Source organism: Phyllostomus discolor, chromosome 3 (genome assembly GCF_004126475.2).
Source record: "Phyllostomus discolor isolate MPI-MPIP mPhyDis1 chromosome 3, mPhyDis1.pri.v3, whole genome shotgun sequence".
NCBI lineage: Eukaryota > Metazoa > Chordata > Mammalia > Chiroptera > Phyllostomidae > Phyllostomus > Phyllostomus discolor.
Genome location: NC_040905.2, coordinates 183,054,231 through 183,078,929, shown reverse-complemented (window position 1 = coordinate 183,078,929; position 24,699 = coordinate 183,054,231). Strand labels below are relative to the sequence as shown.

Below are 24,699 nucleotides of genomic sequence, written 5' to 3'. Positions count from 1 at the left end.
CACAAGCAAATTGGGCCCTTCTGGTGCTGATTCCCAGGTGTGTGGTTTTGCATACGTTCTAGGACCCTGTGGGTCTCTCCAGCAGAATCTCCTGTGAGGCTGGGATTTTCTCCCACTGCTGCAATCCTCACAGGTTTTTACAGTCAGAAGTTTTGAGGCTTTATTTCCACCCATAGTGCATGAGGATTCCCTTTTCTCCACATCCTTGCCAGCATTTGTTGTTTGTTGATTTATTGAAGATAGCCATTCTGATAGACATGAGGTGATATTGCTTTGTGGTTTTAATTTGCATCTCTCTAACAATTAGTAATCTTGAGCATTTTTTCATATGTCTATTGGCCATCTGAATGTCCTCTTTGGGGAAGTATCTATTTAGGTCCTTTTAGGCATGGTTTTCTTTTATTCTGTTTGGGTTTGTGTTGCCACCCTTCAAGGCCAGGCAGGTTCATGGTTTTCTTGCAAATGGAAAAATATTCACGGAGCAATGGGAATGTCTGGCATGCCTTTATTCATAGGTGGGCAAGCCACGCACACTGCAAGCGACGTATCTATCTGCATGTTTCATGTCATGGCCCTTGCTCCCCAGTGTGGCCCCCATCATGGCACCTGTCCCCTTGTGTGTGTCTCCCATCATCACCGTCCCCAGCAGGGACTCCCTACCTGTTTAAGTACTACAGGGGAACAAAGCTGGAAAAACGGCAGAACATTACATAACATAACATAATTCTGTGCATGCAAGCCCACTTCACATGACGGGAAGAGTTTATCTCACCCAGTCTCAAGGCTATGAGAACAGTGGTTATCAGGCCCCTCTAAGGCTATGGGAACACTGCTTCCCTTAGCTGCCCAGACACCTGGGTGAGGAAGCCAGCCTGCCCCCACTTACCCAATAGGGTTTCACTGAGCTTTTTGAATTAGTAAATTTTTCTACTTTCATTAGATATGGGCAATTTTCAGCCATTATTTCTTCAAATATATTTTCTGTACCAATTTTATATGTGCATATGATTTAGACTAAATGAAATGGTGATAACTGATATCTTCTGAAAGGGGTTTAATTTTATGAAATTCTTACATTTGAGGTACTCACCAGGATATCATAGTTAAAATTCTATTTTCAGAACTTTAACTAACTTTAAGAACTTAATTATAAAACAAATGATTAAGTTAATTATTAAACAATCTTTGGATGCCTAAACTATTTCTAAGAGCAGATGCAATAAAAACACACTCAAAGATAAAAAGAACAGTTTGACAATGGCCAGATGGGAGGAGTCAGGGGGGTGGGTGAAAAGGTGCAGGGATTCAGAAGTACAAATTGGTAGTTACCGAATAGTCATGGGGATGTAATGTATAACATAGGGAACATAGTCAATAATACTGTAGTAACTATGTATGGTATCAGATGTGTACTAGTTTTATTGGAATGATCACTTCATAATTTATATAAATGTCTATTCACTGGGTCATACACCTGAAAGTAATGCAGGGTGGTACAAAAGTAGGTTTATAGTTGTGAGTATGCAAAACACAGGGTGTAATCTTATTTATTAATTATTGTATTATTTTCCATATCAACAACTAGAAACCTACCTTTGCCCCACCCTGTATAATATAGTACATCAACTGTATTAAAAATAAAAGATTATTATTTTAAAAGGAATTTTAAATTGATTTTGAAAGAGAGAGAGGGACATCAATTTGTTGTTCCACTTATTTATTATGCATTCATTGGTTGCTCCTTGTATATGCCCTGATCAGGGATCAAACCCACAGCCTTGGTGTATCCGGATAATGCTATAACCAAATGCCCTAGCCAGGTCCTAAAAATTATTTTAAAAAAGAAGCAGATGCAAAAATATTTCTCACTAAGCATAATTTTTATTTACTTTAATTTTTTAGAATGGCATTATATTAACAAATATGAAAAATATGCAAATGCACTGGATGATTATTTGCTACTAAATTTTCTTAAGATGGCATGTGATAGATGCCCATGGAAAAAAGTAGCTAAATCGCTCTTGTTTTTCTGTTTTCTAGCTTTCCCCTATGTCTGGAGAAAAAAAAAAGTTGGTTAACTTAGTTAAAAGAGATAATTAATACAATTGGTCAACTGTCCTAGGTATTTTTTCTGTTTCTCCAGTAACTAGAATAATGCCTTTAACATACAAAAACACCCAATTAAAATTTGTCAAATCAATGAATGAATTGACTGTGGCCGTGACAGTGAAGACAAAAGCCTAAAATTGAGCCTCAACTACTTTACTATAAGAGGTACCCCCTTTCCCAATTTAAAAACATTTGTTTCTGGGATGTTGGTGGAGTATATTAGCTCCATAAATTAGAAGAGAAAGAAAAACCTTACGGAAAGAAAAGTACAATGAAGAAAGAAATGTAACTTGAAGGATAAGAAAAGAAAGAAAAAGAATACTAAAAGAAAAAAATCCAGAGGATTAAATTGGATGAAAAAAAGACAAATGAAAAGAGAATGTGATGGATAAAAGATGGCATTTTGGAACACTAGCCTTTAACCAATAAATATTGTATTATTAGAAAAAGAACTTCTAAAGTCAATGGAACAATTAATTATCAACTACTTAAAATACTCATGATGTATACTAGTTTCACATTTGGGCTTCAGAAGTCCTCCTCAGCAACCTCTCACTGCCTTTCCTCTCCTTCTTTCTCCTCCTCCCCTCTAGTTCTTCTTCTTTCCTTTTCAACCCTTCAGGACTGCATGTGCACACACCCACAGAAATTTAAAAATCTGTAGAGAAATGCACCCACACAGACGTTTATACCAAGAAAACACATATGGTCAGATTCAGGAGACCCATCTCCCCAGCTCCTGTCCACATGATGCAGAAAAATACACCCGCAAGAAGATGCACAATCACAGTTTCCACACAAAGACAAAATGACATGTAAACCTCATTTCATTGAGATTGAATATATACAAAATAAAATGTACCCAGAGTGAAATATTTCAGGAATCCTTCTGTTATCCCCATGTACTGTTACACAGACACACTAGAAGCTTCACACATGCTGATTCCTGCATTTGGATCACTCTCTTCTAATTACATGTATTAAAATCATCTGCTTCAAGCACCAGTTTAAATGCCATTTTCTACATGAAGCTTCCCCAGATCACCTCAGCCAAAAATAATCTCTCTCCTTTTTATAGATTTAGATAGCAGTGTATCTGTACCAGGCACACTCTGAGATATTCTGAGTACTTTTGTGTAACTATTGTTTTACACTTTTATCAGGATTCCCTTCTAGATAACATTTATAACCCTCCCCCCATACTTTATGCAATAAATAACCTTTAATAGATACCACTTCCTCCTAAGGGGAGAAAACTAAGACACACAATAGTAGGGCAGCTTCCTAAGAAATAGTGGCACCCACTCTCCTCTGTGAGGGGACAGGATTGTGGTCACTGCAGCAGCCCAGTGTTTTGGATTGCTCTCCCTATCTCTGCCACTGGTCCTGAGGGTGGAGGCTAACTAGGAAGAACAGAAAGGAAGAGAACTAAGAGCCAGCTTCACAAATAGAAAGACTCGATCTTGTCAAGGTTCTCTTGTCAAGGTTCTCTTGCCAGTGGTTTCTTCAGAGTGGACCAGCTGTAATTAAACTGAACAGTCTGAGGCATAAATCATAACGCTAATTTGCTAATTTTTACTGGCAATATAATCCCAAGGGACCTGGCATACTCCCACCTGCTAGCCAGGGCATTATCTTCTTATAGGTCTATTTATACTGAAAGTTACATTCTAGTCAGAATGATGAGCCTGTAATCAAGCCAGAAGTGTGGGTTGATTACAATGGGACGATCTCAGGTGCTAATGTCACTGGGCTGTGACAGCCTGATGCCTGTTGCATCTGGCGACACACCTGATGAGAGGAAGTAGGTATGTACCTGGATGACAATGGAGACCTTTGGACCCAGCCTTACTCTTTGGATCTTATTTTAGATTCCTTTTATTATGGTGATCTTTCTTTAAAAAACTACTGGACATATGAGCAGTCCACTCAAGTGAAAGGAAGGAAATAATAGAGGTTAGAGTGGAAATAAATGACATAGAGACTAAAAAAAATACAAAAGAAGAATGAAACCAAAAGTTGATTCTTTGAAAAGATAAATAAAATTGACAAAACTTTAACCAGACTCATCAAGAAATAAAAGAGGGATGACCCAAATAAATAAAATCAGAAATGAAAGAGAAGTAACAATTTCTACCACAGAAATACAAAGGATTGCAAGAACATACTATGAACAACTATATGCTAACAAATTGGGCAACCTGGGCAATATGGATAAAATCTTAGAAACATATAAGCTTCCAAAACTGAATCAGGAAGAATCAGAAAATCTGAACAGAATAATTACAACTAATGAAAATGAAGTAGTGATAAAAAAAATCTCCCAGGAAACAAAAGTCCTGGACAGGATGGCTTCACAGGTGAATTTTACCAAACAAAGAACAACTAACGCCTGTCCTTCTCAAACTATTCTAAAACATTCAAGAGGAGGAAAGACTTCCAAGCTCTTTTTACAAGGCTAGCATTATTCTAATTCTCAAACCAGATAATGACACTACAAAGAAAGAAAACTATAAGCCAATATTAACATAGATGCTAAAATCCTCAACAAAATATTAGCAAACCATATCCAGCAATACATTAAAAAGATTATATGCCATGATCAAGTGGGATTTATTCTGGGAATGCAAGGTTGGTACAATATTTGCAAATCAGTGAATGTGATACACCACATAAACAAAATGAAGAATAAAAATCACATTATCATATCAATTGATGCAGAAAAAGCATTTGATAAAAATCCACACAGATTTATGATAAAAAAAAAACCTCTCAGCAAAGTGGGGATAGAGGGATCATACCTCAACATACTAAAGGTCATGTATGACAAAACCCCATCATACTCAATGGGCAAAAACTAAAAGCATTTCCCTTAAAATCAGGAATGAGACAGGGATGTCTGCTTTCATCATTCTTATGCAACATAGTACTGGAAGTACTAACTCCAGCAACCAGGCAAGAAGAAGAAATAAAAGTCATCCAAATTGAAAAGGAGGAAATAAAATAGTCAAACATTATTCACAGATGACATGATATTGTACATAGAAAACCATAAAGACTCCACCAAAAAAACAGCATTTTTAAATTAAAATGCAGCATTTATTAAATTAAAAGCCAATTTAATAATGAAGTAAACAAAGTAGCAGGACACAAAATATTCAGAATTCAGTGGCATTTTTATCTACCAATAATGAACTATCAGAAAGAGAAATTTTTAAAAAATCCCATTTACTATTGCAACATAAAAAATATGGTACTTAGGAGTAAATTTAACCAAGAAGTTGAAAAACCTGTACTTAGAAAGTTATAAGATACTAAAGATAGAAACTGAGGAAGATACAAATAAGTGGAAGCATATACTATGTTCATGGACTGGAAAAATTAACATCATTAAAATGTTCATACTACTTAAAGCAATCTATACATTCAAAGCCATTCTTATCAAGATACCAATGGCATATTTCACAGAACTAAAACAAATATTTCAAAAATTTATATTGAACCACTCAAAATCCCAAATAGCAACAGTGATCTTGAGAAAAAAAGAACAAAGTTGGAGGAATCAAGCTACCTAACATTAAACTATGCTATAAAACCATAGCATTCAAAACAGCATGGCACTGGTATAAAAACACACATATACATCAATGGAACAGAATAGAGAGCCCTGAAATAAACACACACCTCTACAGTCAATTAATATTTGACAAAGGATGCAGATACATACAATGAGCTAAAGATAGTCTACTTAATAGTGTTGGAAAGTTGGGCAGATATATGAAAAATAATGAAACTAGACCACCTTCTTATGCCTCCAACAAGGATACACTCAAAATTGATTAAAGACTCAAATGTTAGACTTGAAACTATAAAAATCCTAAAAGAAAATGTAGGCATTAAAATCTTGGGCATTTCTCATAGTAGTATTTTTTTCTGATATAACTCTTTAGGCAAGAAAAACAAAAGAAAACAACTAAATGGGATACATCAAACTAAAAAGGTTTTTCACAACAAAGGAAATCATCAACAAAATGAAAAGACAACCCACTGAATGGGAGAACATATTCACTGGTACATCTGAAAGGGAGTTAATATCTGTAATTTATAAAGAACTCATACAATTCAACACCCCAAAAGTAACCAATCCAATTTTAAAAACAGCAAAGGACTTGGACGGACATTTCTTCAAAGAGAACATACAGATGGCCAATAGACATATAAAAAGATGCTCAACTTCAATAGTCATCAGAGAAATGCAAATAAAATCACAATGAGATATCACTTCACACCTGTCAGAATGGCTGTCATCAATAAACAAGTGTTTGTGAGAATGTGCAGAAACAGGAACCCTTGTGCATTGTTGGTGGGAATGTAGATTGGTGCAGCCACTGGGGAAAGCAGTATGGAGTTACCTCAAAAATTTAAAAGTGGCCCTGGCTGGTATGGCTCAGTAGATTGAGTTCCAGCCTGCAAACCAAAGGGTCGCAGGTTCGATTCCCAGTCAGGGCACATGCCTGGGTTGCAGGCCAGGTCCTCAGTACAGGATGTGTGAGAGACAACCACACATTGATGTTTCTCTCCCTTTCTTCCTCCCTCCTTTCCCCTCTGTCTAAAAGTAAATAAATAACATCTTTTAAAAAATCTTAAAAAATTTAAAAGTGGAACTGCCTTTTGACACAGGACTCCACTTCTAGGAATTTATCTGAAGAAACTTGACACACTAATTTGAAACAATATATGCAACCCTAAAATCATTGCAGCATTATTTCTAATAGCCAATATTTGGAAGCAGACTAGTGTCCATCAGTAGATAAGTGGATTAAACAACTATGGGACATTTACACAATGGAATACTACTCGGCCATAAAAAGAAGAAAATTTTACCCTTTGCAATAGCATAGATGGACTTGGAGAACATTATGCTAAGGGAAATAAGCCAGTCAGAGAAAGACAACTACCATATGATTTCACTCATATGTGGAATCTAATGAACGAACTGATCTGACAAGCAAAATAGAGACAGACTCAATGATAGAAAGCAGGCTAACAGCTCTGGAGGGGGGCAGTGGAGGGATTGAGCATAAAAGAAAAAAGAGAAAACTCATGGACATGGACAACAGTGTGGTGATTGCGGGGAGTGGAGGGGTTGGGGGGAGGTGGAAGAAAGTATGGGGAGATAAATGGTAATAGAAAAAATAAAATAAAATATTGGACAAAGGAGACAAGAACATATAATGGAGTGAAGATGTTCTATTCAATTGCTATTGGGAAAATTGTACAGATACATGTGAAAAATGGAAATTAGACTACCAACTTACATCACATACAAGAATAAACACAAAATGGATTAAATACTTAAATGTTAAGTCATGAAGCCATGAAACCCCTAGAAGAAAATATAGGCAGTAAAATATCAGACATTTGTCATAGCAATATTTTTTTCTGATCTATCTCCTTGGGCAAGGGAAACAAAGAAAAAAACAAATGGGACTAAAAATCAAACTAAAAAACTTTTGCACAACAAAGAAACCATCAACACAATGAAAAGAGAACCCACTGAATGGGAGAATATATTTGCCAATGATACATCTGATAAGGGGTTAATTTCCAAAATACATAAAGAACTCATACAAGTCAATCAAAAAGACAAATAACCCAATTAAGAAATGGACAAAGACCTGAACAGACACTTCTCCAAAGAGGACATACACATGGCCAGTAGACACATAAAATAATGCTCAATGTCACTAATTATCAGAGAGATGCAAATTAAAACCAGGAAGAGACATCACATCATACCTGTCAGAATGGCTATCATCAATAAATCAAGAAACAACAAGTGCTGGCTAGGACATAGAGAAGGGGAACCACTGTGCACTGTTGGTGGGAATGCAGACTGGTGCAGCCGCTGTGGAAAACACTGTGGAGTTTCCTCAAAAAATTGAAAATGGGACTGCCTTTTGACCCAGTGATCCCACTTCTGGGAATATATCCAAAGAAACCCAAAACACTAATTTGAAAGAATATATGCACTCCTGTGTTCATTGCAATATTATTTACAATAGCCAAGATCTGGAAAAAGCCAATAGATGAATGGATAAAAAAAACCGTGGTACATTTACACAATAGAATACACTCACCCCTCGCTATATCTCAGTTAAGTGAACCTCAATATAGCGAGGGACGACTGTACTTCACTGTGAGTACCCATATGGAATTTTATATGTTGTTAAAATTACATAGGTTTAAGAGTATAGAAAGTGTTTAAGAGCATATGAAGTGTTTGTAAGAGTGTAGGAAAGGTTTATAGGAGTGTGGGAAGGGTTTATAAAGCCTTAAAATGTATATATAAATAATAAAATAAATATAGTACCGCTACTTCATGGATTTTCACCTATCATGGGGGTCTCTGGAACATAACTCCTGCGATGGATGTGGGATCACTGTACTACTCAGCCAAAAAAGAAAAATCTTCCCTTTTGCAACAGCATGGATGGACCTGGAGATTATTATGTTAAGTGAAATAAGCTAGTCAGAGAAAGAAAAATACTATATGATCTCATTTATATGTGGAATCTAATGAACAAAATAAACTGATGATTAAAATAGAAACAGAGGCATAGACACGTGGACAAAGACCTGAATGGACACTTCTCCAGCTGTCAGAGGGGAGGCCAGTTGAGGGGCTGGATGAAAGAAGGTGAAGGGATTAAGAAAAAACATATATACGTAACACATACACAGAGAACAGTGTGGTGATGGCCAGGGGACAGAGATGTGGGGGTAGGTGGACATGGGCAAGGGAGGGATAAATGGGGATGGAAAAAGACTTTGCTTGCGGTAGTGGGCACACGATGCAATGTGCAGATGATGTTCTGTTGAGTTGTATCCTTGAAACCCGTATGATTTTGTGATCCAGCATCACCCCAATAAAGTCGATTAACAAAAGAAAGACAAGACAAGGTATGGCCGAGGCAGGTAATGCTACCACTAACACATTGCAGCTGCTGCCTCTGGAGCTTGTGAGCAAGTGTAGAGGATAAAGAATTCCCATTGTGATGAACAGTGATAAGGAAATTGTTGGCACCCTTCTAGGATTTTAAGACTTTGTCAATCTTCTTGACAAGCTTCATTTTCTTTTATGGATATCAGCCCTAGTGGATGTGGATCTTAGGCCAGTCAGTCTACTCAGTTGTCTTTGGGGAAGAACCGAAATCACACCAGACAGAGAAGGGTTACTAAATTAGACCACATTTTGCCCTGGCTGGTGTGGCTCAGTTGGTTGGAGCATCATCTTGTAACTGAAAGTTTGTGGGTTCTATTCCCAGTCAGGGCACATCCCTGGGTTGTGGGTTCAATCCCTGGTCTGGGCACAGGTGCATGTGATCCCCCAGTCCTAAGTTTCCCATTAAAGGGAATGTTTTGAAGATGCCATTTTTGTAATTATGAATATCTTGGAAAAAAGAGCTGTTCATTCTATGAATGCTAAAATAAAGGTATTTTTACTAAAAAAAAAAAAAAAAGAGACAAGATACAACCACTGCTGGCAAGGACATGGAGAAAAGGGAACACTTGTGCACTGTTGGTGGGAATGTAAATTGGTGCAGGATGGAGTTACTTAAAAAATTAAAAATATAAGTACCATGTGATCCAGCAATCCCACTTCTGGATATGTATCTGAAGGAAACCAAATCACTATCTGGAAGATATATCTGCACCCACATGTTCATGCCAGCATTATTTACAATAGCCAAGACCTAAGTGTCTGTTGATGGCAGAATAGACAAAGAAGATGGGTTACACATAAACACACACACACTGCAATATTATTCAGCTGTAAAGAAGGAATAAAAAGGAAGAAGAAGGAAAGGGAAGAGGTGAAGAAGGAGAGGAAAAATATGAGAAGAAGGAAGGAAGGAAGGGAGGGAGGGAGGAAAAGAAAAAGAAAGAAGGAGGAGGAGAAACATGGATGCGACCTTGAGGACATTACACTAAGTGAAATAAGACAGAAGGACAAATACTATATGATCTTACTTATATGTGGAATCTAGCCTAAACTCATAAAAGCAGAGAACAGATTGGTGGTTGCCAGCAGCAGGGGGTGAGAGGTGAGGGAAATGGGCAAGTTAAAAGGTAGAAACACCCAGTTATAAGATTAATAGATCCTGGAGATCTGATGTGCAGCACAGTGACTACAGTTAACGATACTATATTGTACAGTGTTTGAAAGTTGTGAAAGTTGTTGAAAGTGTAGTTCTCATTACAAGAAAAAAATGTAACATGTGAGGTGATGGATATTGACTTATGGTGGTAATCATTTCCCAATATATACACATATGCAATCCTTATGTTGTATATCTTCAACTGACACAACGTTGTATGTCCGTTATATCTCAGTGAAACTGGGGCAGGGTGGGGGGACTATGTCTCTTTGAAGACCAATTGTTTCCAAATACACATCCAGAGCCAGTGCTTTTTTGTATGAGGATTATTTTTTATTCTTTCTTAATATATGAATTGCTGGGCCCTGCCCCTAGAGATGCTGATTCATTAAGCCTGGGTGAGGCCAGGAAATCTATACTTTTACAATCTTCCCATTTATTCTATTGCAAAGCCAGGATTCAGAGCCACTGGGGCAGCTGACTGTTCTGTCAATGAGTCCGCCACACTGGGCGCGTTGAGTGGGCATGTGCTGCCCTCTAGTGCCTCTGGCTGCTTGCTGCACCGCTGCACAGTGTAGTAACCCACTGTGTGAGCACCGGTGGTCTTGCTGCCTGACAGTACTCTGGGGCTTCCTGTCCGACACTCTGGAAATCTTAGATCTCGGGCGTTAATAAAAATGTTCACGTGTAACAATGTTGCTGCTGAATAGCAGCAACTGTGCTTCTCTGACCAAGCACCTTGGCATAACTAGAGTGTGCCATGATATTTTCTGAGAATGAGACACAGCAAAACTTAGTAAGGCTTGTCAGGAGGGACAACTCATGTAAGCGGCATGTCTCTGTGACCCATGGTACATAGGAATCAATGCCTGTGAACAGTTTCCTGAGGAAATTCTGCTACTACAATAATTGTGATGCTGTAGCATTATAATGGAAGCAGGGTCTGGCTTTACGAGTCTTCTAGAAACACATGAATAGGAACCCTTTGGAGTTGTGTAGTCCTCCAGAGTCCACAGAGCCTTTCCCTGTACTTCACCTCCCTTGTTTGCTGTTCATTATAAACCATGAGGCAGGAAGGGCAAGTATGAAGATCTATCCCCACCCACATCATTAAAAATCACACACAGTATGTCCATCATGTAAATGTGCCCTTATTTAGGAAGACCGTAATCTCACATCCAAGCCACACAACCACCTTCATCAACAAGTACCAACTCAATAACACCTGCACCAAAGGCCAATTCTGCAAAAATGCATAAAATTATCTTTGGTTCTAACTCCACAGCTTGGAGACAGAGGAGCAAAGGCTGGGTGAGCTGGTGGAGAGATTTCAGCTGGTGGTTCTAATGGTGATTCTCATTTTTACCAGGGGCCACATCAACCTCACAGTTGCTTTCAAAGGGCCGAATGTAATTTTAGGACTGTATAAATGTAACTACTTCTTAACTAGGGGCAAGGAGCTTGGCACTGCTGCTAGGTAGAAACAAGGTGCTGGACCAGATAAAACAAGGTGGAGGGCCGGGTTCGGCCCGTGGGCCTTGTGTTTGCTACCTGTGGCTTTGTGGGTTGACAGTGGCTGTGGGTTATCTGTAAGGTAAGTGCACTGGTCGGAGCACGTGTGAAGTTTGCAAAATTTGATGGTTTTGACTGAAGCGAGTGGTCAGGCTCATGGAGACTGAGAACTGTTCAGTAGCAAAAAAGTGGCAGCGGCTGCAGGAAGCTGGCACTGGTTGGGCAGGATATATAGTATTCTGTTTGCCTCTCCAGCTCACTGGTGAGGGACAGTCCAGCCCTAGGGTTCTGGGGATGGCTGAATGCATGACACCGATGCTGGACCTATGAGACTGACAGCAGCTTATTAAGCACATGTAGTCAGAGACCAGGGGAGAGGGACACAAACACCTTGAGGCACCCACTGGGTCATGTTAATGGGAGACAGAACTATTGCAGTGGCATAGGGGGTGGCAGTAGCTGCAGGAAGCAGGACCAGGTTGGGTAGTAACAATAAAAGTAACAAAAGATTCAAGCCACTTTGTAGGTGTCTTGCCCTTCTACTGAAAAACTGATGCAAGGAGCTTTTAAACGGATTTTTGTGAACCTGTCATTCAGTGCTGTTTGGTTGAAAAAGTCTCTTTCCTGTATTATGGAATCTGCAAGTTCAGAAAAGATGTCGAAATGACCCCCTTTCAACATCTTTAGGGATGTAAGGATTATCTTGAATGTCAGGTTCTATTTTTCTATTTCGTTTTACATAAAAAGAGTATTCAAGAAAAACGTTCTATAATCCATTTCTTTATCAAATCATTTTCAGAATATTCTTCCTTGTAGCTAGTAAAAAGTCTCTCATGCTAATAATTGGTTTTTGGCCTTTTGTTTTTTAAATGGTGGTCAAATATACTTAACAAATTTTAACCATTTTTAAAAGATTTTATTTAATTATTTTTAGAGAGAGGGGAAGGGAAGGAGAAAGAGAAGAGAAACATCAATGTGTGGTTGCCTCCCATGCACCCCATACTGGGGACCTGTCCTGCAACCCAGGCATGTGCCCTGACTGGGAATGGAACCTGTGACCCTTTGGTTCTCAGTCCAGCACTCAATCCACTGAGCCACACCAACCAGGGCAAATTTTAACCATTTTTAAGTGTATAGTTCTGTGTCGTTAAGTACATTCACAATGTTGTACAGCTACTACCACTATCCTTTTCAGAACTTTTTTCATCATTCTAAACAGAAACTCTGTACACATTAAATAAAAACTCCCTGGTCTCCTCTTCCCAACCCCCAGTAAGATTAGTTTTTGATTCATGTGAATTAGTCTTGTCTTTGAAACTAGATTTTTTTAATGTATTTTTTAAGACTTATTTATTTTTAGAGAGGGAAGGAAGGGAGACACACACACAGAGAGAGAGAGAGAGAGAGAGAGAGAGAGAGAGAGAAACATCAATGTGCAGTTGCTGGGGGTCATGGCCTGCAACCCAGGCATGTACCCTGACTGGGAATCGAACCTGCGACACTTTGGTTCACAGCCCGAGCCCAATCCACTGAGCTACGCCAGCCAGGGCTTGAAACTAGATTTTTAAGGGTCTTGAGACCAGGCAGGAAACACAACTGAAATGTCTCTGTGCTTTTGACACTACCCAGCTTGCGGCTGAGCACAGAATGTGTATTCACCACATCTGTTCAGCAGAAGAGTGGATGCTGGATGCAGGACCAAACAGCCTCTTCAGAGATTTGGGGCCTAAGAATATTTGGGCTGTGGAACCACTCATCAGGGCAAGGACATCTTAAGGAAATTCAGAAATTCTGGAATGTTGGAGGCATATCACAATGTCCACAGGGGCCATGGCGTTAACATTACCAAGCGAATCAGTGGACATTAGAGTGTGGTGGGCATCGAAGTTGAACAGGAAAAAGCCTGCTCTACCTAAATGTGTACAAATTCAGATTTTCATAAAACATTCAGCCAAACATTCCAACCATGATGGAATCAACCAAAGAGCCATAAGTTTGTGGCCCTTAATCAAAAGTCTAGCCAATAATCCATCTCCCTAAATAGGATGCTCTAAGATCTGTAGTGTCTGTTCTGGAAAATCAAGCTCCAGAGGTGAGCATCATTCATGTGCCTCCACGAAAGACAGTCTCTTCCTGTCCGTCTCAAGCTTGACCATACACACCAGAAGGAATCCTTTTTTAATAACTTACAAAGTTATTTAAAAGGACAGCAGTGATGTCCTTTCCTTGCCACATCACACCCGGTCCTCTTCCTGAACCTCTCCATACTGACCGCTTATTTATTGAGGTCATCAAAACCCGCACTTTCTGAATCTTAACAAGACATTGCAAGCTTTGTCCTCTTGTGTGTTTTTTGGTTATCTTCCCACTACAGGTCATATAGTTTATGGAGTTCCTCTGGCCTAGCCATTATTTCTCTTATAGGGCATGCAATATACATTAAGACTCAGTTACCTGGGGAGAGATGCCCAACTACTGTCTTCAAGGAGAGAGCTGAGCCATCAGGGCATAGGAAATAGAAAGAGCATGAAAGAATATATGCTGCCCACGACCTTGGCACCTTTAGGCTCTGCAGCCCGTGCAGGCAACCAGACACCCTCCTCTCAACACTGAATCACATGAGCTTCTCATAGACCAGCGATTTTCAACCAGTGTGCCACAAGAATTTTTAAAACATGCAATACCTATTTAGTCAAAAGCACTGACTTCTTTTCCCTTGGATTGTTAAATTAAAAAAATGACAGTATCCAACACAACAGTAGCTGTCCAGTGTGAATGAATCAAAATTATATCTCTTTTTCATCAGATAGGCAAAATATATATCTGTGTGTGTGTGTGTGTGCTGAAGAACTTCAGTAATTAGTGTATGTGTGCCATGAGATGAAAAAGGTTGAAAATCACTGTCCTAGACAGATGAAGGTCTGTGATGCTTGGCATTGCCTTGTGAAACAGGAGGGCTTTGTGATGCAGTCTGGTGGTCTGGTTACATCCTCTGTGAGGCAGACGTGACAAGGTCTAGCATGTGGAGGCATTAGGTTTCAGGACCTTGAAAGACTAGAAAGATGATGGCTAGTGAGGTTTAGATTATGTTGAGCCCGACATTTGTTCTGTGGGAAATTGGATATCCCTTATACACGTATGGATCCATCATCATTATTGCATTGATTATTTGGCAAGCAAAAAAGAACCGCCAAAAATTGAAGTTGGGACCTCATAGGATCCATTGCCGGGTAGGAAAACACTATGACCATGACCTAACCGATTTAAGTCTCAAATGAGATTTTATCTCCTTACTTTCTCTTGTTGCTCTTACTCTCTGCCTTTTTTTTTTTAAATGGGGGTATCCTCATTGGATCCCAGAACAGCTCCATATTTAGGTGATTCTTCTGGTTGGTAGACACTTAGAGCCTGAGATGGCTGAAGGCCTTTGGCTACTAGACCACCCACCCTTTAATCTGTTCCACTTTCTCTCCTGTCTCATTCTGATCTCCACAAAACTTGCTCAGGGAGTGAGGGTGGAAGTGTGGAGTAAGGAAGTGCCTCAGAACGAATCACAAACAAGAAGAGAAAGAAAATGATGGGTGAAAAGGTAGTATAGGGAAAAGAAAGGTAGAAAAATGTGTAAAATTGGTATACAGAAGAAAGGTTGGGAAATATTTGTGGGTTTTGTCTCATTTTAGACATGAAAAGAAAAGCATGTTCCAGCTTCAAACTCTAACTTTTTTGTCTATAGCACCAACGGAGAGTCAAACAAAGGGTTAAAGATAGAACATCAAGAGGTAAACTCCCCCTCTCATCTCTGATTCCCCCCAACTGTGGGCAAGGTTCCATGGATTTTGCCCTTCTTTGACCTCTGGTGTGGGGGGCCAGGTACTCTAACCACTAAAGCTTCCAGTTCCCAAGCTGATAAGTTCTCCCAGAAGAATTTTTAGGGTGGGAAACTGGAGCCTGGGAATGTTCCAAAATCCTCTACCCTCTCCCAAGGAATGAAGAATAAAGGAGTAGAACAGAAGTCCTTAGCTGTGCCATTTACTACCTTCATGGCCCTGTGGAAGTCACTCCAGCTCTGAGTCTTTTCTCCATGAAATGGGCATCTGAAGACCCCACCTCACTCACATGTGGCTGTGAAGACCTAATGGGATAGGTCCAGACCAGCACACTGTAACTCGTTGAGTTGTACCCAGACGTGCCTTGGGGCATCGACTGTTGGGGTTTTCAGTCTCTTCTCATTCAGAGGCCTTTAGCTTCTATAGGATGTCCCAAATCCTCTCTCATTCCATGTAACACTGTCTCCTGGTTTCTCAGCTAGGAGACTTTCCCGGAAAGAAGCTGAGAAGCCATGGGAACTGCTGGCTGTCATGAAAAGGTGATCAGTTGCTCTTTGTGGTGTCCCAGGTCCAGCCTGGATCATGATGGTTCCTCTGCTTGGCCTGGGAAAGGGATGAGGAGAGGGATAATGGCTGGGAGGGAGTTGGACACAGTGGGGGCTGCAGCATGGTTGAGAGGGTTGCCAGGGCAAAGGGGACTCAGACAACTCAGGAGGGAGGAGTTTCCCAATTCTGCTCTGTTGATGCTCATGATGCTAGGGTCATGATGCTCCAGAATTCAGAATTTGACTAGTGCTTAATTCATAAAACCTACATGGGTTTGTACTCAGCCATAAGACCAGTTAGCCAGCTAAGAGAATGGGTGAATAGTGCATAAATAAGTCATCATTGTCATAGTCTCTTTACAGCCACACCCTTTCAAGGGAAGACCCCTGGGCCCTGCTGACATTACCTCCCCTGGTGCTGTCTCCAGGGAGCTCAGTTCCTAGGACAGCCCTCAGCCAGAAGCTTGACGTCTCATCCTCCTCTTAAGAACTCTAGAGAATGAGATTGGCTCCCCAGAGGCGCTGTGTATACCTCACAGTCCCCAGGAAGCAGAGTTCCCACAAGGACCTCATTTTCCACAGCTTGGAAATACTGAATACCATGCTGTGGCCTTCTTAGCCCCAAATGAGACTGAGTCCAGGTTCTGCCTAGTGATGGCCCTGGTGAAGCCCTATCAGCAAACTATTGGCACCCCATCCTTTGTCCCATCTCCTGATTAAGCTTCTTCTTTTTTTTTATATATTTTATTGATTATGCTATTACAGTTGTCCTATTTCCCCCCTTCTCTCCCCTCCACCCTGTACCCCTCCCACCCACATTTCCCCCTATAGTTCATGTCCATGTGTCATATTTATGAGTTCTTTAGTTTCTACATTTCCCGTACTATTCTTGCCCTCCCCCTATCTAATTTCAACCTACATTTTATGCTACTTATTCTCTATACCTTTTCCCCCTCTCTCCTCCTCCCACCCTCCTGCTGCTAACCCTCCATGTGCCCTCCATTTCTGTGGTTCTGTTCCTGTTCTAATTGTTTACTTAGTTTCTTTTGGTTTTGCTTTAGGTGTGGTTGTTGATATTTGTGAGTTTGCTGTCCTTTTACTATACATGTCTTTTCTTTATCTTCTTTTCTTAGATAAGTCCCTTTAGCATTTCATAAAATAAGGGCTTGGTGATGATGAACTCCTTTAACTTGACCTTATCTGAGAAGCACTTTATCTGCCCTTCCATTCTAATTGAGAGCTTTGCTGGATAGAGCAATCTGGGATGTAGGTCCTTGTCTTTCATGACTTGGAATATTTCTTTCCAGCCCCTTCTTGCCTGTAAGGTCTCTTTGGAGAAATCAGCTGACAGTCTGATGGGAACTCCTTTGTAGGTGACTGTCCCCTTACCTCTTGCTGCTTCTAGGATTCTCTCCTTCGTTTTTACCTTGGCTAATGTAATTATGATGTGCCTTGGTGTGTTTCTTCTTGGGTCCAACTTCTTTGGGGCTCTCTGAGCTTCTTGGATTTCTTGGAAGACTGTTCCCTTTGCCAGATTGGGGAAGTTCTCCTTTATTATTTGTTCAAATACGTGCTCAATCTGTTGCTTTTCCCCTTCCGATTCTGGTACCCCTATAATTCGGATATTGGAACGTTTAAAGGTGTCTTGGATGCTCTTAATCTTTTCCTCAATTTTTTGAATTCTTATTTCACCATGCTTTCCTGCTTGATTGATTCTATCTTCCTTCTGGTCCACTGTATTGTTTTGAGACTCATATTCCTTCCTTTCACTATTGGCTCTCCTCCGCGTGTCTTCCTGCATCTGTTTTATGGTAATCTGCATTCTTTCATCTAAATTTCGTCCAGAATCCACCAGTTCCGTGAGCTTTCTGATCACCAGTGTTTTGAACTGCGCCTCTGATAGATTGGCTAATTCTTGGTCGCTCAAAAGGATGAGTCCTGGGGGACTGATTTGCTCTGTTGAAAACATGGGTTTTTTTTTCCCCCTTTCTCTCCTCCCCCCCCCCCCCCCCGTCTGGTTGCTCTTGTTACGGTGGGGGGGGCGGAGCCTTAGGTGCTCACCGGGGCTGGGCACCCCAGTCGCTAGATTGTGATGTTATATGTGGGGGCGGGGCGGGGCGGGAGCGGGGCGGGAGAAAACAATGGCGGTAGTTCCATTCCCCTGGACTCAGACCCTTGTCTGGGCTTCTGGGCCGCGAGTTCTGCCCTGGTCCACAATCGCTACCCCTCTGGGTCTGCCAGCCGCAGCTTGCGTACTCAGGGATCACCACTGCCTTCTTGCGCCCCCGGATGGCTTTTGCGCCGATTTCGCGCCAAACCTTCCCCCGACCTCCGCGCGCCGCCGACCTGAGCCAGCCCTGCGCCCTCCAGCTCGTCTTCTCCTACCAGTCCGGATGAACGCGTCTACTTCAACTTCTTGGCTGCCCGACTTCCATTCAGATAAATCCTCTGCCGGATCTGGGTGTTATTCTGATAGTAAATTATTGTTGTAAATTATTGGTTTTCTAATCTTGGTTGTACGAGGAGGTACGGTGCGACCACCTATTCCTCCATCTTGCCGGAAGTCCCTGATTAAGCTTCTTAACACTGGGCAGTGACAACTCACCCACCTCCCAGTTGCTCATGACCCTGCATTCCCATTGGTTGTCTGAGACCTTGCCCAACAAGCCCCAGGCCCTCAGCCCAGCACTCCATAACTTGCCAAATGGCATTTTCATAGAAAGAAAAGTAGAGGAGTAACCACTGGGGGAAAAGGGGGTGGCCGCAGCACATAGAGGACTGGAGAGGGCAGGGCCAATCTCCAGGCAACACACTTCCAGAGAGGCAGGTGTCACTCCATCAGTAACAGTTGCCCTGTTTTCTCTTCCAGCCAGGGCTGGTTTCCTCAGGAGGGAAGTGTTCGGAGGCTCCTGTGTGCAGATCCTTCCTGCCCCATCTGCAATGCTGTGGCTCTGGAGATCAAGCAGTGGCTGGCTAGTGAGCACACCCCAGTCTCTCCCTCTTCATCAGGGCCATCACAGGACTCCTCTTGCCTAGAGATTTTCCCCAAGTCTAGCTTGTCTTTTGATCAGAGGCAGGGTTCCCAGCACCACAAAAAACTTTCACTTCCATCTGCACCCCCCTCGGTATCACAACTAATGAATCAGAAATCCTTAACCCAGTCAGCTGCCCAGTCAACCGGTACAGTCAGTATCCAAGACTACTGGGCTGACCACCAGCTAAAGCAGGGATATCAAGCACCAGATGTGTCCTGGGATGCAGGTGCTCTGTCTTCTTCAAGCCTTGAGGAGAACAGGATTCCTGTGAACCAGCAGGACAAGAAGAAGCGCAACACCCAAAGTCTCTGGGAGAAACAAGGTCAGCAGCCCTTAAGTACTCTTTCTTTCCCTCAACCCAGAACTGACAAACCTAAAACACCCCATGGCCTTGTGTTCCCTTCACCTGTTCTTCCTGTGTCAGAAATGCTGTGAGGTATCTTTAAGTACAGGTATATAAATGCATACATTTCTATAGCTGAGGGCTTCCAAGATCTGTGGAAGAGTTCCTATTGCAGTTTATATCACATTGCCTCAAATATTTTCCAAGCCTAGAGGGAAAAAAACAACATTTCTTTCATCATAATGCTACCACTAAGGCCTCTTTTGAAAAGATAGGCTTTTATCTCCCTGATCTTGGGTCATAGGAGGTCAGCCAGTCCACCCAAAATGTCTGGGTTTTTGAAGGATCCACTAAGGATCCAGAGCAAATATCACTGCAAGTGTGTCCCAAACTTCATGACTCTGACTCTACCCTCTACCACCCTTTGGTTACTAAATAGCCTCTGTCTGTTGCCTGGGGGACACACTGAGGACTCAGTGTTATCTGCAGCATAAGCACAGCTGTTTGTTTATGGTTCTGCTTTCCTGCACAGTCCCTAGTCTGCCCCTGGAGATCTCTCCACAAAGTGGAGTCCTCAGTACTTTTTTCTTCAATGATTTCTCCTTAATCTCTGTACTATCTGTTAGCTCCACCTTCTTCCCATCTGGATTTGGGCTTCTCTATCTGACTGTCAAAAAGCCCATCTCAAGGTCTCATTTCCAACTCTGGCCCAGTGTGAAGCCTTGGGGTGGCACCTGCTGCAAAGGCAGCTCCAGCATCAGTGGTGCTTGCCAGTTGTTGCCTGGAGACCTCTGTAGATGCAGAGAACCATACGACATAAGCCCTGAGATATGTTAATTAACCAGTCCCCTGAGACCCAGGGTCTTACCTGTGTGGGGAAGCCTGTTTCAGTCCTGAAGAGGCAGGTACTATTTTCCTATAGCATGCCCAGAGCTGCTGGAGTACCGCCTTCAGAAGTGGTCAGTTGAGCAGGTCGATTCACCATTGCTAGGGCCTGCTCCAGAAGAGCCAGCAGTCCTTCCAGTTTCTCCTGTCCCCTGATAACCAGCAGCTCCTGCTCTGGAGCAGCACACTGACCAATGTGAGTGTCCCCTAGTCTGCAGGCCTAGAGGCCAGTGGAGATAGGGACCTGTCCTGATCCACTGAGGCAGATAGACCAGTCCACAGTTGCTTGCCTCGGCCAAGGCAGTGCTGCAGAGCCATACTGACTGCAAATGGGGAAGATCAGCTAGATCATTGTCCCTGCCCATATCCGCATTGGTGGGATTGCAATATTTTAGGGCCCCTGGAAGCAACTTGGTTCCCTTACACCCCAGAAAGTAAGCCCTGCGTGGAAGTAGCAGTCAGTCCTTACATGGACCAGAAAGTGACACCTGAATACTGACAGGTCTTGATCAGCAGCAACAAGCCTCACCAGATACTGTCACTGATCACCCTGATCAGCACCTGCATGGATACCTTCTCAGGGAGTCACTGAGAGACTGAGTCACTGAGACAAGTTTTGGCCTTTTTGTTAGGGCTACTGTTTCTTTACTCTGTGGCTCTCTTCAAGGCCATGGCCCCAGCAATCACTAGCCAATCAGCAATCACAGAGATGGTGCCTGGGCCTGTTGGGGGTGGTCAAAGAGAACCTCTGGCTCAATCTCATCTAAACAGCAATGTATGAGTCCTGGGCCACACTTTCAAGATGCTGATGAAACTTGTGCAGACAGTGCTCAAGCATTCCAGATTTAACCACAAATGAATGGAGATGGTGCTTTAGATAGCCAGACAGATCCTAGTAGCCCCTACTCACTCAATACACCCATCTTGGCCAATCTAAATTTTTACCTGAAAAGTCCAGGGAAGAAACTTTGGCTGTCTCAAGGAATGTCTGTACCTAGGAGTCCTTTAGGAGTCTAAACAATCAAGGGAAAACATTTCCCTAGGAACTTCCCATCCCACCAGGCATCCCATGTGCCCCAGAATGTCCCACCTTAAAGGAGAGCTTGCAATTAAACTAAGAGGTGCAGCAGAATCAAAAGCAGGCTCATTCCAGAGCATTCCTTATGGTTCTGCCCACTGGGCCTTCAACATCTCACAACTCAGTGGGGACATGACAGAGGCTCAGGTGCTTTTTGTTCAGCTGAAGGCCAGTGTGAACAACCCCAGCCTGAAGGAGCCCTGAGCTCCTTAACCTCAGGTTTCTACAAGGGTAAAGACAACTCCCTATTCCAGTAGAGAGAACAGAGGTTGAAGGGAAACTCAAAACAGCAGAGAATTACAGAGAAGGGGATGCAGCGTTGAGGCTCTCCCCAACAAGAGAGAATATCTAACCTGCCAAGATTCAGGGGCCAGTAGGGACACTTCTAAGTAGGACCTCTAAAGCCCCTGATGTATCTCCAGGATCTTTCTCAGGTAGAATTTTAGTTTGACAAACATGGTTGCCTTGAGTGAGTAGGGACTAGCAAGGGTGTGTCTGGATCTAGAGAGCCACCATCTTCATCCTCCCAGCTTACTGCTTCCCTGTTGGCACCTTCACCAGCTTCTCCCTCACCTTGAGTTCCTCCTGTACCCTCCAGCATTCCTGGGGGCAAAGATTCAGATAAAAATATTCACTTATAGTAGAATCTAATGAACAAAATAAACTGATGAACAAAATAGAAACAGAGGCATGGATACATGGAACAGACTGACAGCTGTCAGAAGGAAGGGAGGGCTGGATGAAAGAAGGTGAAGGGATGCTCTTAACATATATGCATAACCCATAGGCAAGAGTTGTGGTGATGGCCAGAGGGAAGTGGGGTGTGGGGACTGAGTGGAGGTGGGCAAAGGCTGGGCTGGGGGAGAAATAGGGACATCTGTAATAGTGTCAACAATAAAAATAAAGATAAAAAAGGCTGTTAGAGCAAGCTGAATGACCTCATCCAAATAATGATTCCTGAGAATGTCAACTCTGGAGTGCCCAGAGCTTAAACAACCTGGCCTTACAGGATCAATTTACTAGGCCACCATTCACTAGGCCAAAATTTGAAAACCCAGCATTTGAAGGGACCACATTTTTCAGATCCAAACTTTGCAGATCCAAAATTTGTCAGGCCACACTTTCTAGGGCCAGGAGCTATAGGGTCTGGTAAAGGCAGCTCATACTTACAAGAGCCCTACACTTCCAGAAACTGCAGAAGCTGGCTTGGAAAATAAGAGGAAGCCTGTTCCACACTGGATTAACCCCAAGGTGAAAGGTGAAGGGCATAAGGAATCCGTTCTCCTCTCTAAGGAGGAAACACTGGTCAAAACCACAACACAAAAGGTTGAGAAGAGTCCGCCCTCCACCAAAGGCCCCGTGAGGCTAGCTAAGTTGGAGAAGACAACAGAGGACAAGGGTATCACTTTCTTTGATGCCCACCAATGCCTAGACAATGAAGTCCAGCAACACCGCCTTCAGCCCCGGCGCTCCTCATTCCAGTGCTTTTCCCACAACAGCCCTAAGCACTGTCCTCAATCAACTGGTACCACTCAACTAAAAATCTCAACTCTTGCCTCAGCAGGAGGCGCTGGCCTATACAAGGAGAATACCCATTCCAGAAAAAAGGAATTCCAAGTCTCTCAAACTTCTGCATCTCCCTGAAAAGGGCTGTCATCATTTCCATTATTATGCAGATGAGGCAGCACCTTCTCCAAATATACTCTATACCTCTAAGCAAAGAACCACCTGTTTTTGTCTCCTTATTTTCAATGTGGTATGTGATGGAAAGAGTAGAGTGTGTAGATAATACTTCCCACATGGTATAAGAGCTTAGACTCATATTTCAGGTGGGTCAACATTCCATACAACTCTTTCAGCCCTATTCTGGACTGCAGATAAAAGGACTTGAGCAGAAAAGGAAGACCCTCCTCTAAGGTGCATTGAAGGTAAAGATCAGGCTTGAAATCTTCCTATGGTGTCTTTGGGCCCCAGAGAAGCAATGTGGACATGAGAACAGTATAAGAAGTAGTGGCCAGGAGTCTGGTGCATTTTTGTCCTTTGGCACAATTCATAGATAACCTTTGTACATGCCCACAGTCTGGAGGGAAGGTTTTTAGAGGAGTGTGCACCATCCTTGAGGATGTGCTTTATGTTTATCAAAAGCAGAAAGCTAGTATGACAGACGTCAAAAGCAAGTGATAGCATCTCCCCTCTCTGTGCCCTGTTGTTAGTGATTAGCTCTTTAAGAGGTAAGCCACATGGGAACCTGCTGTGGCCCTTTTGCCTCTTCGACCCTCATTGCCTTTCATCAGTATGTAATGAATGCCTCCTAAAATAAAGAACAGTTGATAGGAAGGTCCCCAAAAACATCACAATAAAAATGACTTTGAGCTGAGTTTTGCATTCAACAATTCAAGTATCTGAGTACTTTACCTGTTAGGTACTATCATAGACCCTAGGGACATAACAGTGAACAGCACACAGGCCGCCTCCCATGGAGCTCATGGAATCATGGAATAGACAGTTAAATAAGAAGTCACTAAAAGCAATGTGATAAGAGCTGGTTAGAAGAAGTCAGTCACCCATGGATGTAGAGTACAGCATAGGGAATATAGTCAATAATAATGTAATAATGATGTATGGTGTCAGATGGGTACTAGATTTGTTGAGGTGATCACTTATAATGTCTAATCACTGGGTTATGTACCTGAATCTAATATTATATATCAACTGTAATTTGAAAATAAAAATTATTTTTTAAAGATGTTATTTTTAGAGAGAAGGAAGGGAGAAAGAGAGAGAAAAAAACATTGATGTGCAAGAGAAACATTGATTGCCTCTCACATACCCCCAACCAGGGACCTGGCCACAACCCAGGCATGTGCCCTGACCAGGAACCGAACCTGTGACCTTTCACTTTGTGAGACAATGCCCAACCAACTGAGCCACACCAATCGGCATAAAAATAATATTTTTTTAAAGAAATAAATTACAGACACAGGAGGGTATTTAACCTAGTTTTGGGGAGGCGTGATTCATGGAAATCTTCTTGGAAGACATGACATGTAGACAGTTTCAAAGTATGAGCAGAAGTTAGCCAGCAAGGAGGTTGTGTGGTAGAGAGAGTTTCCCAGGCTGAGAGTACAACATAAGCAAAGGCATGGTGTCAAACCGATGGGCTTACCTATCATGTCAGAGAACAGTGACTTGCTAGAGAAGTA

General features: G+C 42.1%; 1 protein-coding gene across 1 annotated transcript; it reads left to right on the top strand.

Annotated features, from left to right (window-relative positions):
• The first annotated feature begins 14,649 nt into the window (after positions 1-14,649).
• Positions 14,650-23,703, top strand: FAM205C (family with sequence similarity 205 member C). The gene is made up of 5 exons (XM_036021868.1): positions 14,650-15,013; positions 15,517-15,562; positions 16,089-16,149; positions 19,025-19,131; positions 22,686-23,703. Exons 1-5 carry the CDS (start codon positions 14,870-14,872, stop codon positions 23,138-23,140), a joined length of 813 nt encoding a protein of 270 aa, XP_035877761.1. The 5' UTR covers positions 14,650-14,869; the 3' UTR covers positions 23,141-23,703.
• The last annotated feature ends 996 nt before the right edge of the window (positions 23,704-24,699 follow it).